This window comes from Epinephelus fuscoguttatus, linkage group LG8 (assembly GCF_011397635.1).
Source record: "Epinephelus fuscoguttatus linkage group LG8, E.fuscoguttatus.final_Chr_v1".
Taxonomy (NCBI): Eukaryota; Metazoa; Chordata; class Actinopteri; order Perciformes; family Serranidae; genus Epinephelus; species Epinephelus fuscoguttatus.
This window is the reverse complement of record NC_064759.1, coordinates 27345704-27366577: the sequence shown is the minus strand read 5'-3', so window position 1 is coordinate 27366577 and position 20874 is coordinate 27345704. Positions and strand designations below refer to the sequence as shown.

Genomic DNA, 20874 nt, shown 5'->3' with positions numbered 1-20874 from the left:
CTGGCCAATCAAAATTAGCATTCATACTTGCAGCCTTTTTTTATTCAAAAGACATCAAATAGCAAATCGAATTGCGGGGCCTATTTGTGAGGCTCAATTTGTTTAAGATAAGAAAAAGGTGGCTAATAGAGTGAGAGTGAGAGAGAAAAAGGGGCATTGCTGCGGCGCCATAATGTAATTCCGAAGCTAACAAAAATATTTGATGGAGTAAACAGCGTGCCTTTGGTTCATAAATGTGGTAGATGATTCTATTTGTTCAACAAAAGAGAAATATATTATATGTGACAGAAAAAATATACATTAGATGGCCAAAGGGCATAGATGCCCAATTACTCCTGAGATGAATCCTGCTTATCACACTCGCCAGTGTGTGTGTATGTCCATGTGTGTGTGAGAAGCAATTACATCATGGTCAACAAGAATCAGTAAGCCAGGCTGGCAAACTGTGTGTCTTAAGCTCCCTTCCCACTGCACAAAAAAACTCACCAATGCTAAAGTGGGATTCATACTTCTGCATGGAACTGACGCCATACCTATGGCATAGGCTCTGTGCCAACATAACAACATACACCACGCCGTTGCCTGACGTGCACTTCCCCAGAAATGTAACTTCATGTCGCAGCGATGCAGACCTCCTGTCTATCTTTGTAAGCTGAAACCATTTGCCTTTTATTTTATTTTTAAGCTTTTATTTCAGGGTACATGCAGGAATCCTGAGGTTAATTTCAATTACTTACTAAACAGTTGTAGTTTACAATTAAATTTATGGAGCACAAACATACAACAGAACTCAGATGAGATGAGAAGGATTTTTTATTGTCTTTTGCTCCTCTGTTTGGTGCCTGTATGTGCACCGTCGCGTGATGTCGCACAGGTATGCGCACGGCCCTGAGTGGCAGTCCGAGTGTGCCTACCTACACATCATTGTTTGTAATAGTCGCGAGGAGGAAAATAAATTATACATTTATGGATACTTTTTGTCAAAGCTTGAATGCCAAGAAAATTTAATACTTTATTTAATACTTTATTGTATTTATTTATTTAATACGATTAAGACTTTTTAATACTTTTTAAGGGTCTTCATTTTATGACATTTGATTTATCATCTTTTAATACTTTTTAAGACCCTGCGAACACCCTGTATTTACTTTAATTTCACAGATAAGAAACAATAAATTGTGAAGACAATAAAGCCTCAACAAAATAGCATTTTAAGTCTTGTGTGTGAGTTATCCTTCGGGGATTTATACAGATTTATCCTGGCCTCATATAAGCAGAGGAAATCTCCACTCATCGCTAGGCTTGACAGTTGTTTTGTCGGTGAACCTTGTGAGTTGTAATGGAGCCAAACTTTATAACGTTACCTTTGTTAAATGTTGCCGTTGTCCCTGGCTTCATATGAGTAGAGGAAAAGTCTGCTAGCCACTAGGCTAATTAATATAATGTAAAATGCCATAGGCTTGTGCTAAAAACATTAGCATGTTGTATTTGTGGGTAAAATGTGTCCAGCAAAAGACAAGTGTTTGTCTGTGAATGCTGTGAGTTGTAGTGAAGCTGATTTGTGTACTTGTGTTTTTGAAGTTGTTGCTATGTTTAATGTGTGTTTTGGGTGTGTTCTGAATCAACTAAACTGCAGAGTGACAGACACACTGCTGCACTAGTATAAATGCTCACAATGGCGTAGGCCATATGCGTAGGCTCTGCATAGAGCTGACACACAAGAATAAATCCTGCTTTACTAACATCTGGCTTTTGTTTTTAAATAAACAGGTTGCAATCTGTATTCACTACTTGGACAAAGGACTTTACAGTAGTCACAGGTATTTATCAGCACTGGCTCCGATCAGCTCTTATCCCTAACGACGGAAATACAACACCCATGCAGACACCCTAATTTTTGCCCTTTGGGCCGCCACAAAATAACCTACCATTCATCTTTATCCAAGCAGCCCTCGAACATTGTTAAAAACGTAGTCAGCAAAAAAAGAAGTGACCATCGTAACATTTTCACTGGCCTCCATGCTGCTCTCTACTGTTTACTGAAATGTCTTCTGGCCAATCTGCGACGCTGAACATGACAAACCAGAAAAAAACACAACCAGCAGGTTAACCCACATTTTTTTAAAAGACACACAAATGCCCTTATTCTGACAGACAATGGGTTTTACTGTGTGGCCTTTAACTCTCAAACATGTTTATGTGAGATGGTAGTGTCTCTGTACACCACTGTTACCACAAAGGGCTTAAACCGACCAGCAATAACAACATTTCTTAAAGATTTAATAACTTAAACCACTTGATTTTGACTGTGCCCAACATAGAGAAGAGTGGATAGATAGTGAAACCTAATCTTCCTCGTCTCTCATTACCATCTCTGTCTGTAAATCATGACAGGCGGTAACCTCCAGCTTCCTCTTTCTCTGTTTTGAAAACAACAACTAACCAACTCTGACACACATGTTTCCTGTGTTTTAACGGATTACACACGCACAGACAAACACACACACACACACACACAACCCCTTTTATATCTGATCTCCAAACTGAAGTTCCTGCTGTTTGTTCTACAACTGTGATTAGCAAAAGTCAAGTCTGTTACAAGTTTGTGTGAATATGCAATTAGTTTGAAGACATGTTGGTATTGTAACTAGTGGTTTAACTGATTATTTATGTGTTCATTATGAATATTGTTTATCATGGAGGCTGTAACAAAATTTTATAACAGAGAGTCTTTTGAAAAAGGCAGCTCCCTGGGCAAATGTTTACAAGACACTGAAACAGGTACTATGACACAACACAGCCTTCCCAAAATAGCAGTGTGCCCAGAGTACTTCTAACTTCTCTCAAACAAGTGTAAAGGGCAGGTGTATCTTCACCCTGCACAGTCACCCACATCTAACACATGCAAAAACATACACACACACACACACACACACACACACACACACACACACACACACACACCAAGGTTCAAGCAGCTGGTGAGTTTGCCCTTGACTGCCCACCCCCGGGCACTGCAGTGGCATGGATGCAGCTGTTTTAAACTGTTCTGGATGGGATTTAGAAAGCCATGTCCTTGTCAAGGGTATATTCTTGTTTTTCAATACCTAGATATAAACTGAGTCTGTGTTCAGACTGACAATAGCGCTGCTTCAAAATATCCAGGCTCCTCATTCATGAGTTAATGAGACCACTGTTTTGGCAGCGCGGATGTTGTTAGAGGAGAACTCCAGCTTAAAAGTTAATCTTTGCTTTTACTATAGCACAGTCAGAATTCATTCAGCAGTTTGAGTCATGCGAATTGCAACTTTTAAAGGTTTTTCAGAAATGTAACGTGGCTGTGTAGGGTTTTTGCTCTTGTGCCAGCATGAATCTCTGGACAAATGAATCCTGAGTGCCCTCTGCGTCAAAGCACTGCCCTCAAATGTTCAGAAAATAAACCCATCAAATCACAGACTCTTCTCAATGCAATAATGTTAATTAGCTACTGCCGTATCTGCCATTAAAAATGTGCTGTTCATAAGCTGACTGTATTATTTTGTTTTTAAGTAGGAGGTCCCTTCAGTATATATCTTAGACAGCTTTAAGGAATTAGGGCCTTTCTTTGCATACTGACACTGAATAAACAAGCTGTAGATTTGATCAGTATTTAAAACACAGCTCTCCTAAAACAGTCAAGGTCAAACTTTCAGGTTGAACTACATTTAAATTATGTGCATGAATAATGAAATGTTAATAGGATGAGACAAGTGACCTGAACTTGTTGCATAGTGCTCAGGTCATGAAGACCCCAAACGCAGAATTTGACAAGAATTAGGCTTGGATGTTTGTAAACCAGTGGAGAGAAGAGGCAGGGAGATAATGGGAGTCGCATTTCATGTGCTTATTTCTGTATTGTTTCAGGGTATGCTTGTACAGATGTAGTACACAGATAGTAGACTGAACACCAGACATTAACGTTCAAATAATTCAACAGATTATGTAGATAGTTAACATTATGGAATTTTTGGTGGACGAAGCTTAGCTGGAGGCAAAACATTTCTCCATAGACATGGTGGCGAGTCGTGTTTCGCCTCCAGCTGATAAAATGACGTTATTGTGACGTTGGCCCTGAAATCTATAAAGAAGTTATAGAAAAGATAATATGCTGTATATAGTACATGCTCTGGGAGTGAGATGTGTGTTATTGATGTGTAGACTTGACCTTGACTGACCCGCCTGCGGCTCTAACAGAGGCATGGCCTGCTGTGCGATTAGGGAATCTGGGGGTCTACTCTTAAGGAACAGATGCCAGGGCACAACAGCTGTTCATCTGGCATCATCTCTCTATGGCTCAAGTTATCCTATATCAGCACCTTCAATTGTCCAATAGCAGCACTTCCTGTTCCACAGTAAATAAATCAACTATTTAATCAGTATATCCGTCAGACATTCAATGACCCCTACTGTCATTTAAGTACCTCTTTGTTGAAAAAAGATTTACGAAGGATCCAGCATAGAAACACTGCAGTCCAAAGTCATGTTGGAAATGTGTGTGAGTCTGTGTATGTGTGAGAGAGATAATGAACTCACCCTGGAAAGATTGCCTGGCTCTCTCCACAAGCTCCTCGATGGGATAGCTGGCCAGGTCTCCTCTGGCATGCTTAGTCTTACAGTAGGTACATGCATTCAGACACCTAGACAGACAGAGACACACAAACAGAGACATGACGAGAGGAAAAGAAAGGGATGGATGCAGCAGAGAGAAGTATTCTGAAAACATCATCAATGTGCTCAGGGTGTGATGCCACAGATGAAAGTTAAAATCGAGCACAAAAATATGAAAACTTTTCTGTATTGTATTATACATAGCATGCTAAGGCATTCAAAACAAGTTATTATTTCACAAAAAATACGAACATTTGCAACAGGGGCTAACGGTGGTGCAATACTCACAAGTTGGAGAACTGCTTTAACTTTTTTATTCATAATTCATATGTTTGCTTCCTGTACTGCACTTGGACGGCTTTAAGCTAAGCAGCCCAATTATTTGTTTGCTTTTGTTGATTGATTTGAGTATTTTAGAAAGCCTCATAAATCATATTCGATAAAATATCTCAAACCTCACCGATCCAACCATCAACATGTTCACTTGAATCAAATAAACTGAGCAGTGGTGGGTTTAGGGGATTGTGGCGTGGTGAGGGCACATGTAGATAGAAAAGACTTTTCAGTTCAGTGTTTTATTAAAAATCTTCTCATGCACACTTTCCCAAATAGAGCAGACATAGAAGAAGAAAGTAGGAAGTCAAAACTGTCTTTTCTCTGCTAAGCTGTTCATAAAGACTCAAGCTACCTCCAAATTAACCTTGGACAACTGTCCCTTAGACTTGGTCAAGGACTCAAAGACTCAATCCTTTTTTTTTTTTTTGGTTCTACAAAAAGTACAGAAGCTTACAGTAATTCAAATTGACCATGAAAGGGAAGGAGTATAATGCAGAAAAATAAAATAAGAAACAAATTACATGGAGAAATAAAGAAGAAATACTGCCTCACACTTGATCTAGAGGCATGACATGGTCTAAACTCTAGGGGGGTCTTTGTTCAGGATGAAAAGGCCTTTTCTTCAAGAGGAGCCGTTTGTAAATTACGACTGAGAGAAGAAGGAAGGCCACTGTTAAAAGTACTTTTTGTATTTACTCCGCTAGGGTTTCATTTCTGACCTCCAATTTGTCATACTGGGTTAAAAATACACACTCTTGTTACCACAGTAGTTTCTTTTCACTCACTATTTCACTGTTGGCTTAAAATTCCTGGCAACAGCTTTAGTTAGCCGAAGGAACATGCTGCACGAGTGAAGCAGTGTACAATGGTTAAATGTGTGTGTTTGTAAGGATCAAAGTACTGAGAGCCAAAACAAGACCAACCTACTTTCTCTTGTGAAAGGAAATCATGTTTTACTTTTTGCCATGTGTGCTCATGTATGGTGCAAAAAAGCAAGTGTGGCACTTACACTTCCAAGATGTGTTTTTTTTTTTTCTTCTGTAAAACTCAACTGAAAGTGAATCTACCACAGCCATATTTGAGTTTAAATCCCAGTGGAGCTTGCCAAGTGATGTTAAGTACTAAAAACATCCCATAAGTAAAATACAGCATGTCAAGTGATGCTTTCACCAAACTAACTAAATTGTCACTAATACTGGACCAGTCCAGCTGCTCATAGAGAAAACAAGACCATCCATTAACACAGCAACACTAATGCAAACCTTTGACACAGAATAAAGATCAAAAGCTTCTGTTTCTCTTTTATAAAAGTGTCACAATGCTCAAATTGGTTTGCTGTGGGATTTATACACTGCACTGCAATGACAAAAAAGTCTTACTAATTAATAACCATCAAATGCTGTGGTGTAAGGCAGCTAGTGACTATGGAATCAGACTGCTGTAGATGACAAGTGTAAACCCTGTATCTGTCCGCGACAGACTCATAGAGAAATAGCAGGGAATCCCCAGAAGCTTGACACAAACAGGCCAACAACACAGATCTCATGACTAGAGTAATGAAGTAGTGGAGAGACTATCAGTGTATCCTCATAGTTTCCACTGCCCTCTGAGTGAAGCCGCTCTTGGGAAGACCAGAGTGAGACACCACAGATGGAGATGAAAAAGGCATTTCAGAGAAAATTACTTCTCAGATAGTGCAAAAGATGTTACGGTTCACAGAAAATGTTATCAGGTCCACATAGGAAAATGGGGTCAAAGTTTAATTTGACCGTACTTCTCAGAGGAAAGGTTACTTGAGACTACATGTTCTTCTAATATTGGTTCACATAAGGACACTTGGGCCCGATCCTATTTCTTATTTTTGCCCCAAACCCTTGTTTTTGACTGCCATCTTGTCCCTCAGAACGGAGTTACAAGGGTAGTGGCTGAAATCTTCCCTTTGAAATGGGACAAACCGTCAAGACCCTACAACATCATCGCTAGTCGTTGACGCTGGCGTGAACAGGCGTAACGAGAGTTCCTGGACATTGCAAATATGTTGTCCTCTGCTGTGGTGATTCTCACGTGCCATTGATCTCTCATATGAAATGTGCCTCTGAAAAACCTCTGTGTGGACGACCATGTAGCCCTTACACTTTGCCCTACCACTCTACTCCAACAAGCACTGGGACACCCCACCCCTTGACATGAGCGTGCAAAACAGAGGGGTTAGGGCTTAGTGGATGGGCCAAAGGGTGTACTGGGATTTGGCCTTGTTCACACTCACACCAGGGCAAAGCTCAGTTTCACTACAGCCTGCTACTGTTAGCTACTGAGCAGATCAATTACCATAAACCTGCCAAAGCAGCGATGCAAGAGGCTCAAGGAACATACAGGTTTATCAACACTCTTTTCTACTGCATTTACTAAATTGTGAAAGACCTTTATAGTGTAAGCGCCCCCTGAAACACCTACAATATCTTTATAATCATTTTTGGGAAAACAACCAAAACGCCAGGAGCATTTTTTAATGTCACCATGGGGGCAAAAAAACAGAAAAGCAATAGAGAATATAGCTATCTATCCATCTATCCATCCATCTCTCCCTCTCAGGGTATTGCTTATCGGAGTTGAGGGCACTGAAGATGGCAGCTAGGTCACAGGACCTAGCTGTGGAGAAAACACAGACAGATGGGGCCCTGCATGTGCGCGCACACACACATATATACACCACCAGGGGGTCCATCCATCTTAATGTGATCAGGCCAAGCTGAGTGGATCACACCAACATTAATCTCAAGAGACAGTCAGTGGCCTGCTTGGGTGTGTGTGTGTGTGTGTGTGTGTGTGTGTTATTTTTGCATCAATTATGTGTATGTGTGCTCATGTGCCTTTGTGAGTGTGCTGCTGCTGAACATTTGTCGAGTATCACAACAACGCATTAGCAGTTTCGACCTCTCCATCAGCCTAAACAGACTGCGACAAGTAGTCGGCACCCTTACACTGACAGGGACTGAAGGAGAAAGGCGGTGTCACTCTCTCTGACACACACCACTCTTTGCTTCTCAAGTTTTGCTGGGCTTGAGTTACTTAATTCTGAATTGCTTCATTTTTTTGTCTTCCTGAAGACAAGAGAAGAGACAGAACCGAGACTTTGTTTTATTCAACCCAGCAATGAGTAGAACTTGTAAAGAGTTGCTGAAATTACACTATTATATTACTGCTCTTGAAAATTAATGTAGCATTTGATGACAAAAACAACAACATCAACAACACGGCAGTGGAGTAAGGGATAAATACTTCCGGAATTAATACAAAATATTTCTCCTCCTTATCAAGCCTTCATCCTTTCCCTCCTTTGTTTCGGTCCTCTCCCCCTCCTGTTTCGTCCCAGTTAATTAAACCACAGAGGTAGCTGTTGTACCTGACAACAGTGTAGTTCATCAATGTGTTACAATGAGAGAGGCAACCTCCCCAGTGTGTGTGTGTGTGTATGTGTGTGTGTGTGTGTGTGTGTGTGTGCGCGCATGCGAGCATGTGTATAAGAGAGAGAGACTATTGTGTGGTTGCAGCCTTGAAAAGGTAACAAAGAAAGGAAAACCCTGAGGTTCCTCTATACATTTGTAAACCTCCCTTGACACACACATACACACACGCACACACACACAAATACAGTATAGTTCCCTTCGGAGAGGCTCCCTTGTGCAGCATCTGATAGACACAGACCGGGAGCGAGTTGAGCAGGAAAATGTTTTCTCAATGATAAGCATTTAGGCTGTACACATTAATTAGAAAACTGCTCTATGCATAAACAAATTAAGCCATGTGTGCATTTATGCGTGTGCGTGTTTGTGTGTGTGTGTGTGTGTGTGTGTTTAGGGGGGTTCGTATTGTGCGGGCTTAAAGATGTAATTATGAAAACAAAGCTTCAACAGTGAGGGGAAGTCTGAGCACTTTGCAAATTGTAAAGTAAGATTATTCATCGCCCTTATTGTTGAGACTGGAAGAGGGGTGGAGTGGGTATATGAGCAAACAAAATCTTAAAACTGCTATTATACAAGTGAACAAAGCCTCAAGCCTGTAAGTTTACTGTTAGTGTCATCTCAAAGTCAAAGTGGAGGTTGCAAAATAATGTGGAGTCAAGGAACAAAGACTGCTGACACAATGGGGTAGAGACCTATTAGGAGCAATGAATAGAGGATGATTAGTTATTCAGAGAAAGGTTGGCAGCTAAACTCTGTTTACCCTTGATACGTAGTCAGAGATGGCTGCATTCAAGTTACATGGGAACTTTGTTTGCACTGATGAAGCTAATATTTCTTGTACCTCAAATCTTATTTGGGGCTCTCATTTTAAACCATGGTCAGGATGTATGCCAAAAACGTCATGCAGCTGTAAAGTGTGCTTCAATGTAATATTTAAATTCTTCCACAGCTGGGATGTGTGTTCATGGGTTTTAGGAAGAAATAAAGTCACTGTAACACAGGTCAGCATGTCACAGGAGTCATGGGACAGCAGGTATTCTCTGGCTGAAATTCGCTGCCAAAGATTAAACTATCCGCAAGTTTTAGTTTAGCTGCACTTTGCTGTAGAATCCAGCGGCCACAGCTTGAAACAAACCCCGCAGCTTTCCACAGACACTGCATGGCAGCTTGTTGCAAGCCGCACTTCACCGCTGCTCAGTGAGTTTTGAGCGTTGGCTCACTTTTGAAGCAAAGTAAATGAAAATCAGTTGCTCAAAATTCCTAAAATGGCCACTCCTCATCATCCTGAATAAAACTCACACAATGTGTTTTATTACACAAAACACAAACACAATGAGAAGCTGTTTTAACACTGATGAATGACAGAAACCATGCCAAGGTTTTCAGAGTTTAAATCTATTTGTGAACATTTTCCAGTGGCTATTCAGAGATGGCCCATTGACCCGTAAAAAAGTTGATTCAGACTACAAATCAAAGGGGTTTACCCGAGTGTCTGAAGCCTTTTACAATGAAGAGTTTAAGATGTTAAAAAAAAAAGTCGGACTACCATGGCCTTGTCTTCTGTCCTGCCAGTAAGTAGCTCTGGTCAGACTGAGAATTAAACAAACACAAAGTTCTCTCACCATTATTTCACATATTGTTTTTGCATTTCTGTGTGTATTGGACGTGTGTGTGTGTGTGTGTGTGTGTGTGTGTGTCTGTGTGTGTGCGTGTTTCTTTTTATCTGTGAATAGACCACTGTGTGTAAGTGTGTGTCCTAATGCAGCTGGGGCCTGTTCCTCTTAGTGTTCAATCCAGCCTGTGTGTTTGACCTCTTGGATTCTGTTATTTAGTCTCGTGTTCCCAGTGCTGCACAATGAAACAGCTCTGTGTGTGTGTGTGTGTGTGTGTGTGCGTGTTAGAAAATGTGTCACATGCTGGCCCTGGGTTTCTGTAACTACTACAGCAGCCTTGCTTGTTGTTTTGACTGGAGAGGGACAGCACGTGTATGTGTGTGAGACCACCACCCCCTGTCTACATAGGAACTGAGGTTTTTTCACAACTGCTTGTTTTGTCTTTCAGTAGACCTCGAGACAGTGAACTCCATCAGTCAGCCCATTGTTAGTGGACAAGAATGGTATGATGGTTATTTATCATGACCCACCAGATATACTGAAAAAATCAAGTGGTACGAGATCTGATCTGAAGCTGCTCTGCTTAGCCAGCTAATTATCTCACTCGCCAGCCTTGCTGACCACTTTGCTGTGTAACTGACTGACTGATTAAATCACTTGCTGTCGTCAACTTGTCTGACTGACAAACTGACTTTACTGATGAACTCATAGATTACTGATTCACTGGAAGACAACTTGTCTCACTGCAAGACTGAGTGACCTGCTCATAGTGACTTAACATGTGACTGAATAGCAACTGACTGAGTCACTGGCCAAGCAGGTGAGTAACCGACCAAATAAGGCTATCTGCAGGTGTCAGAGAAATTGCTTGAAGGCTTAAAGGGACAGTTCACACCAAAAGCAAAAATACATCTTTTTCCTTTTACCTGTAGTGCTACTTATTAATCTACAGCAGATTGTGTCTGCCTTCTACTGAATATAAAAAAAATAGATGGCACTCAGCTTGTGGTGCTCAATGTGCCAAAAAAAAAAAAAAGATTTGAAAAACTCAACAGCAATGTGTCTTTCCAGAAATCATACTCTGGTTACTTGAGATAATCCACAGACCTTGTTCTGAGCAGTTTGATGTAGGAACTATTTTCTGCCTCCTGAACCACACCTGCCAACCATATCACTGCGCAGAAAGAAGCGTGCATCTACTGTTAGCTCACCTGAACTAGCCTATGTTAAAGCTCAGCCAATGAGGATGCCATAAATGTTCACACCTTGCACTGTCACTATCACGAGCCTCTCATCCATGAGTAGACACACGCTTCCTTCAGCACGGTAGAAAGAAAATAGTTCCTACATCAAACTGCTTACAATAAGGTCTATGGATTGTCTTTAGCAACCAGGTCATGATTTCTGGAAAGAAAAATATGTTGATGCTTTGAGCATCACAAGCTGAGTGCCATCTAGCTCCATTATACCGGAGAGAAGGCAAACATCTCTACAGCCGATATCTCCAACACACAGAAACTCACACCAAAACATCTAGATTGATAAACAGCAATACAGGTAAGAGAAAAAATATGTAGTGTTGATTTTGGGTGAACTGTCCCTTTAATACAACCTTCTACATTCTGATTTGTGATGTATTAAGTGTTTGACAGATCCATAAAATCTGGTTGGATGTTGTTCCACTGAGTGCCTATTTCACAGGGTTGAGAGAGCAGGAAAGTCCCACTGCAACAGATTCTGGTATGCCCTTATGGTAATGTTTTACAATGCTGGGAACATCACAGCCAGCTGTCATCTCATTGGTTGCACAAGGCAAAGCCAGCAGAGGGTCAGACTCAAAAACTGACTGAATTTTGAGGACTTTGGCTAGGCCTGAATTTTTGGCGGAATGCCCATCCAAAGTAGCTTGATGATGTAGCCTTACTGGCTGCGGTACAGTTAAAATGGCTTAGATACAGGCCTTGTGGAGCATCGCCACAGGACATACTAAATGTCTGCTGATAAATGGGGGTTATTAAACATCAAGCCTTTATTCGAACTGGAGCCACCCTGTAAATAACCCCTCCCCTGCTATAGAAAAAACTAACATTAGAGCACATAGAATGTGTCACTTGAGCCGAGCTTTCACTATGTTCCACAAGTTCTCTACAAGTACCCTTAGCTCTTTTGGTCTAATAAATATATACATGAGCCATGCTATTAAATGTCACAATGATGTAAACACAAACAAAATAGCTGTCACTGACTAAATATTCAATCTTTCAGCCCAAATCAATTACCCCTGCCTGCGAGCAGTTTCTGCTCACTGCTGTGGGTGTGTGCTTGTGTTAGCTGTTGAATGAGAGTCTGTCACCGTGGAGTGGCACTCAGTCCTCAGTTGGGATGTGCATGCTATGCTACTATAGATTGTGTGTGCTACTGGATTTGCTGCAAACGTGAGTCTGTGGCTTTGCGGCAGCTCATTCTTCAGCTCACCCCCAGAGCACAGAATACTGCCTATAAGTTTTTTTGCTATTATTGTTAATAGCACTTTTTTTGTTTTTGTGTGAAAAGCACAGAACGCAGATTTATTTTGGCTTTACCCAGACTTTAACAGTTACTTTTCCCCCTAAAATTAGGGTGTGTGGATGAAAAGTTCCTATACACTTCGTTTGATTCATTGCAGAGTTAAGCATCCTCACATTAAAGTCAAGAGGGTCTGACCTAAGTGCCAGTGTTTCTTGTTAAAGTCCAAAGCACTGGTGAAAACACCACAAAATGTGTCACTGTCCAAATAATCTGACTGCACTGCATATGTACACACACCCCCTACAGACAAAATGACATGCTTCAGGTTTTAGTCACAGGCGGAGAGCCTCATCTCTGGGCTGATGTTTCTGTCTTGACAACTACCTCTTGGAGGGAAACATGAAGGAAACTGGTTTGTGCAAATAACCTGTAAGACGATCAGAGTGTGTGTGTGTGTGTGTGTGTGTGTGTGTGTGTGTGTGTGTGTGTTTATGTGTGTGTGTAAACCATGTTTGCTCACTGGGGCTAATTCAGTTACTCAGGGGTTCTGTTGTGTAATGCCTTGTAATGACACACAATCTCATTTTGTCCAAGGAGACACATCAATCTTTTGGATTTACTGTGGGGAGCAAAGTCTCTCCTGGTGAGTGAGTAGGAAGAAGAGTGGATGGAGAGCATGTGTGAGTGTGTGTGTGTGCACGTGTGTGTGTCTCAGGCATGTATTTGTGTGTTTGTGTGTTAAGCAGTAGGGAAGAGGGGAAATGGAATAATATGTTCAGACCAGTGGAGCTGAAAACTACCCATACATTGGTTTGATAAACAGCAGGAAAGGCCACCGTGGTACATAGCTAGAGGTGTGGGTATGTGTGCGTGGGTGTGCGCGTGGGTGAGTGGGAGCGTGTCTGCATACGATCATGTGTGTGTCGGGAACGAAATAGAAAAAGAAAATGGGAATTCCTTTGTGGAGGTGTGTGTGTTTGTCTGTGTGCTAAAGTGCAAAATCAAAAGGGATTGTGTGTGTATGTGGCGCATCCATGCATTCCCACAATCCTACACACATATGTACGTGATCAGAAAGCCTCGTGTAAACACCCTTCACTCCTCTGTAACTCTACTTTTTCTGAAGCACATCAGCACATTTTCTCCCTCTCGTTGCTGCTTCACAAGATGCATTTTCACTCGGGCTCCTTGGGGAGAAAAACAACACAGAAAAGAAAAGATGAGATCATTGACCAGTGATCAACAAAATGAAAACGCAGTCAAGTAGAGCGGTGTAACGCGGTTTGCTATTTGCTTTCAAGATGAGGGAGAGATAGGGACAAATCATCTGCAGTGAATATCGCATGAACCCTAGTAGCAGTGATATTACAGCCTGAAAAGGAGTCTCAAGACGGAGCTGACATACCTGCTTCGCTTGTTGGATAATGTTTGTGTGTGTATGAAAAAGAGCAAAAAATGAGAGAGATTCCTCGTGCGTCTCTCTGAGGCAACTCTGGCACAGCTGGCTCCTCATCCTCACAGGCCTCATTCGCTTCCACACTGTAACTACCAGAGATATTCAAATTATAAAAGAGCACACAGGCCTGATTCAATTTAACTCGGCTAATGACTTCCCATCTCCACTCGTTCCTCCCTGTGTCTCTTTGTATCGCGCTCCCCTTTCTCTTTCATGCAGACTTTTATCAGAAAAAAACGGCTCCTCTATTCTTATACCGACTCTACTATTCTTTACTGATAGTCTTTATAATAAAGTGTGAGCTGTGCTGTGTCTTTTTTACCCCACCATGCCAAGGCCTCTAAAAAAAAAACACAATGTGCTGAGTTCAACTGATCTCCAAACAGAAATTGTTGCAAAGAGGGCTCAGACGAGAAATCTGGCAGCGGAGGAAGCTCTGAGGCGTGCTGATTGGAACTGAGGAAGTGGAGCACAACTATCAGGTGCTGAAGACTGTCATTTATGTGCTGAAAAGCATGAAAGAGTGCCAGTGTGATAATAGACGATATAAGAAAAGTGAGTAACGAACAATGTTTGGAAACTGGAAAGTTAACTGGATGTGACAGTTGGAAGAATGAGGTATAGTCAAGAGATTCTGATGTCTGTTCAAGAGGAGCTGATGTCTGCATCACTTATTACAACAGATGAAAAAGAGATTTGATTTTTTTTTTCTGGCAAATCAGAAAGATACAGATAAATAGGCAGGTCAGTGTGTACTGTACGTCTTTGCTGTTACAATTTCTTCCAGCCGTGTGAGACAGTGTAGCACTGAAGAAGACGCTGCACAACTCCCACACATTGATGCAGCTGTGATGAGAGGTAGTAGCTTCATGAGCCAAAAGAACTGATTTACAAGTTTTCCAGTCATTATGTTGCAAGAAACTGTCTCCTTTTAAAACTTTTGTTGCAAAAGATATTCTGCATTACACTGTACTTTCAACACATTTATCAAACGATTTCAGGAACTGTTTGCGTGTCTGAATGTGACGTGATGGGAACACCTTAGTCGCTGTGACACACATTATACACACATCAGCTGGGCCATTTTTGATGCACTGTGCTGCTCAAGAGGGCAAGTGATTATTAGTTTGGTCAATTAATGGCGCGAATAGGACATTGTACAAACTACTGTTCTCGGCTGACTGTCACTTTCTGTTTGCAATAAAAGCCCTTGTTTCAAATTAAAAGCAATCTAGCATTTTGACCTAGTCTTGTTAATTAAGTTTTATGGATGACCGAGAAAGTATTAAGAGTATTTCAAAAACAAAAGCATTCCACTCAGTAGCACTGACGACTGAGGACGTTCAGTGTGGCAGCAGTACTCACATAATACAGTATACAAGCTAACTGCGCTAAAAACAGGATGCAAATCTGCAGCAACCTTTTTTATTGACACGAGACACCAAACAAACGCCAGACTGTTGTATTAAGTGACTGTAAGCTGTAAATTCAGCACCTCCAAGCAGAGGAGAAAACTTAAAGCAATCTCAGTCAACTGAGGGGCCTCTCAAATGATTCAAATCTCCAATTTGCAAGGGTCAGCCCTACAAATGACATCTGAATTCTCTGTCCTGTCAAACACCAATGACAAAATACTCATAATCATGTAATTGAAATAAATATTTAAACTACAAGTAACAGAAATACTGCCAATCTCTGGTCGCTGTCTTGCATGGAAGCTCTTAACACAGTCAGAGGTTTGTTGGGTGATATTGGCCGATTAATCTGTGATCGGTTTTTTTCTGTTCCAAACTATCATGATTAAATCATCCCTTAAAAATCAACTATGTGTAAAAATGCACAGTGTTCCACCATCCAGCAGTAGATGCACTGTATTTGCACACAAACAACCACTTACAGGATACACTTAATGTTTCTCACTTTGAATGAACACAAACAAATGATCACACACAAAGAAAGACAAATGCTAAACAACCATAGCCACAAACATGGAATTTGCTGTGTTGTCATTCTAAATCGTTATCACCCTGTTTCAAAGACTTAAAAAGGTGGAAAAACACAGCCCAAACACACTGCTGTGTCCAAAACAGTGTCCTCAACTCAACTCTCTATTACCTCGGCTGACCCTGGAGCATTAATGCTACGAGCCAAAAGGGAAGCAGCACCCTCTTCCTTCTTATTTGTTTTATCTTTTTTAATGGCAATTCCATCTAAAATCAATATTCCTAAATACCTAATTTCTTTAGAATCTGGACATTAATTCTCACGAGGTAATGTTACTTGGGGTAACATCAGGTTACGAGTCATGAAATATTATTGTGTCAACATCTTTTTTTTAAGGCAGCACAGGACTGCTGTGTTTGTAACTTCACAGCCAAGTTCTAACTTTGGCCCTGCCCACTCTGACGCTTATTGTTTTTCCACTTCACCTAGACGTCTGTGACCCCCAAATTTACTCCTCTCTCAGCTGGCTCGAGCCCTGAGCATTACAACGTGGTCACAATGGTTAACACACATCTATGTAAAGGTCAGCAGCGAGCTTGATAAGACCTATTATTCCACTGTGTCGGCGGGGAGAGAGGATGGAGAAGTTGTGGCAGCCAGAGGCAAATCGCAGGAAACAAGCAGCTAACACACTGGGGGCCTATCAGCTAACACAAACATATTCAAAATGCACGCTAACACAAGCACGCAGACATTTTCCACTCTGTCTCTATCAGCCTTGTTTACACAGTGTGTGTGTGCACGCGTGTGTGTATTCTGCTACGGTGATTATTAGTGATTATAGAAATCAAGGATTTGGCAGGGATAAAGGTCTGAGAGAAATGAGCCACTAGCCTGTTCAAATCCTTTATGATTGTAGCCAGCCACTGAAATTAATAGAATAGAAAACAACACATAAAATGATTAGAGATTAATACTATGCAGCTTGAATAAAGCATCCAAAACATTCATGTTTAAAAAGGTATTAAATATCTTTTCAAAACCCGAACAAAGGCATCGTGCAATATTCAACATGGCTTAATGGCCAGATTAAATTAGCTTTCTGTTAAGCAGATAAATATGTTACTATTAGTGTCAGAAGGTGAAAAAAGGGGGAATTGAATAGAGGGAGCTGAACAAAAGGAAAGAGGATAAAATGCTGTATGGGCTCCAAGGTTATCTTTTATACTCCCTGGATAGGTGAGGCCAGAAACTCAGAAAGGAAGAAATTTCCACTCTCCCGTTACAAAAACCAAGCCTGTTGAAATGTATTATGTATCAAATCCTTCAATGTTTGCTTTTATTCAAGAGATGGCAGCATCTCTATTTATCGACCCATCCTGAGTTTAACCCTGAAAGCATTTGAGGGAGAATGATGTGCAAGAGGTGGCAAAGGAAAACATGAACCCGACAGAAGCTAAATATTTTCACAGTATCATAAAACAGGTGAGACAAAATACTGTATGAAACTGTTTATGAATGATATATCAAACATATCTGTAATGCATGACCTCCATAAGTGTGATGCTACCGGAGCGCACTGCAATGACTCCTGACACTTTTTTTCTCCAATTGGGGAAACTGAATACTCACAGTTTGCATAACTTTTTTTTAAGCGCTTGTAGATCCAATCATCACTGAAGCTTCATCTCCTCTGCACAAGACAGTAAATTAAATGATTCAAAATGTAAACTATTTGTGTTCATTTGCCGAGACAGATGTAAGACTGCTCGGAATATTTTCAACATGATGAAATTATTCAATAAGTCCATCTCACGTTTGATTGCGTGGCCACTTGTGGTAGACTACGTCATGGGTACTTAAATAAATAGCACTACATACCAGATGACCACAGATGCTAAACATAACTTTCATTGTGCAGTAACATTTGCACAGGTTTTAAACAGCAGCACAGACCTCCATATGAGCATTAATTCAACTTCTGACGATTTATTGGAGAGTATGAGCTGCCAGCAGAAATCAGACATGAAGGCAGCAGTCAGCCTGCCAGCACTGCCTCACTCGTGTTTGAGAGAGATCTCAAACCACAAGAGTCCTTGTCCCTGTGTGTTATCCTGTCTACCTGCCTGCCTGCCTCGAGGATACAAATGAAGCTGGTTATTGGTTTGGGGTTAGGGCAGAGGATCATTAACACCTGACTTTTAGCACGTTGCAATAACAATAACAGAGATTATGGCTGCCAAAAATGTGGCGATACAGAGAACAGGGAAGAGATAGATAATGAAATGAAATGAGCTGTAACTGTGGAACAAAGGACTTTTTTTAATGCCTGGAATCTAATGGCAATGGTTCACACAAACAGGCACGGCAACAAATACACACACACACACACACACACACACACACACACACACACACACGCACAGGTTTAATGAACCATTCTGACTGAGTGGCTGTAAATTCTTTGTTTATGACACTGAAGCACTACGATTCAACTTGTTCACAAAGGGGCTTTTACTGCTGCTGACAACACATACACACACATATAGATATACAAAGAGCATGAAGGGACCGTTGGTGTAGCCTGGGGCAAAACACACACACACACACACACACACACACGCACGCACACACATACACACACACATAGCACACAACAGCTTCCCTAATAGTATCAAGCGTGCTAAAACTGGGACACAAAACAGAGCATTAGAAAGACAGTGAAGTCTTTTTCCAGTCTGAGGCTGTATGAAAAATGAACTCTGCCCTTGGGCTTATTTGTTTGAATGAAGGAGCTATGTAAGAAACAACTTAAGAAACAACCCAAAACTAAATGCTGGCGACTGGAACATAAGCCAGTTAAAGAGCACAAGCCCAGCATCAGCTGCTGGAGTCAACATGAGGAGCACCAGCAGGGTGGAGCACAAAGTGACCATGTCTCATTTAGTCACATGTTGGAAAACACCAAAAGTGTGTGTATTTCCACTATTTCTCTCTTTTATTCTCTTCATTATTCAACTACAGTTCCGTCCACTGCTTCACCCACCATTCAATAATACACCACCTGTCAAAAAGATTTAGGCTGTATTGTTGCAAAACTATGGAGGTGTGAAGGTTTGCCTTTATCGAAAGCTGTTAAGAATCAATCATTATAGTAGATAACTGTCTTAAAACCTTGGCAATGATTTGTCTTGTTTGATTTTAGCGTCTTTTGTGTCACCTCATCTTTACAAGCTTGCTAACTTTCCTGATATTCAAGATCCACAGGAGGATGGAGCTATTATGCTGATTCGAACATCTATTCATGGTGTTGCAAATAAAAGGCTGGTGAAGTTATTATTTAAAACATATTTGAGATTAATTTAACTTAATTTTCTGAATCAAGTTTGTTCAACAATAATTATTATTACAATACAGAGTTTAAATTGATTATATTTTATTAAAAAGGATTTGAATAATGACATATTCAAGGACATTTGCATGAATGCAGCGCACATTTGTGGCTAAATATCATTAATTGCAAGCGCACTTTAAAATGTAATGCTGTATACATCTGCAATAAGATATCATTCAATATTTGTCCTTCACATCCATAATAAATCTGTGACTCTCACTGTCTGCAAGTTAATTACTAAATCAAACTGAGACTTTAAAAGCAAACAATGTTAGTGTACTGGAACAAAAAACTGTTGATAATTGATTTTAGTGATATCATTGCAGCGACATGCTGCTTTTGGACTAAACCTTCACAGAACTAATCAGGGCTTTTACTCATTAATGTGTCAACCAAAGATGACTCAAAATAGCTGTGCTAATGGCCCAGGAGAAACCTGACAACGTTCTTTTAATACAAAGCCAGAGGGCATTTGAGGACTAGCTGGACTGTGTTGAATTTATTTTCTGATGGGGATAAAATTAACTGGGTGGGGGAAAAAGCCAATCTAATTTGGATTTAATAAGTCTAAATGAAATTAATATGCAACTTAATGAAACTAATATTGTGAATCAATTTGAACATGAAATTAAATTTTCAAAGGTAGTCCCAGGTGAAACTCTACGGCAGGCTGTTGAGAGGTTCTACACTAATAAAGTGAAGGGGGTGATACAATAGGTCCATCTGTCAGACACAGAATAAAATTATAACGTGCACAGTAATTTAAAATGAGTAAATGGGCTTTATTTAAGAATAAGAATGTCGGTATGATCACTAGACAAATAGTCAAAGTGGGTTAAGGTTTTAGGGTTTGTTCTGCATAAGAGGGCACTTTGGGGTATCTGATAGACCTGTAAGATTTCACCGGTAACAGGGTGTAATGTGCCTACTGTTTTGCCCTGTCTCCCAAGATCCCACCATCCCAAATGCTTTCTTGACTGCTGAGCTGATGGGCACAGTCGATTCATTTTTTTTTTTTTTAATTTAGTTTATTTAGTAGTTTAATATTTTAGTCGCCCATAGTGGTGTAGAAGAGATTCCAAAAAACTGATACAAATTGTGCATCGCAATATAGCCTAACAATCTTGCAGTATTATTCATAGACAATATAGCCCAGCCCTAGACATACAACACTTCATCCAAGGTGTTGTAAAAGCCCAGACACACTTAACCAACTTTAGAGAACTAGCAGTGATGATAGCCCCCTGCTGCGACACCTCACGTTGCCAGACCTCGGTCCCGAAGGTGCACTGAACACACCGCAAAGACTACAGCCAATGGCCAACCAGCACATACGTTTTGCGCCTGCATAAGAGGCAATAACTCTGCATACCAGTAGTCAGTGGTAGGCTGTATTCAATCATTCAAAAAGGGAGACCAGAAGACTGTCTTGATGTTAGTTAGCCTGTTAGTACATTAACAACACAATGAAAGAAAAGAACATATTTACCGTGTGCCAGCGAAAAAGCTCAA

General features: G+C 40.7%; 1 protein-coding gene across 1 annotated transcript in view; it reads right to left on the bottom strand.

Moving 5' to 3' along the window:
* Positions 1–20874, bottom strand: part of cdkal1 (CDK5 regulatory subunit associated protein 1-like 1) — a 287467-nt gene that overhangs the window by 156754 nt on the left and 109839 nt on the right. The window contains exon 8 of the mRNA XM_049584408.1: positions 4573–4676. Coding sequence (XP_049440365.1) covers positions 4573–4676 — 104 coding nt within the window. The remainder of the gene's footprint in view (positions 1–4572; positions 4677–20874) is intronic.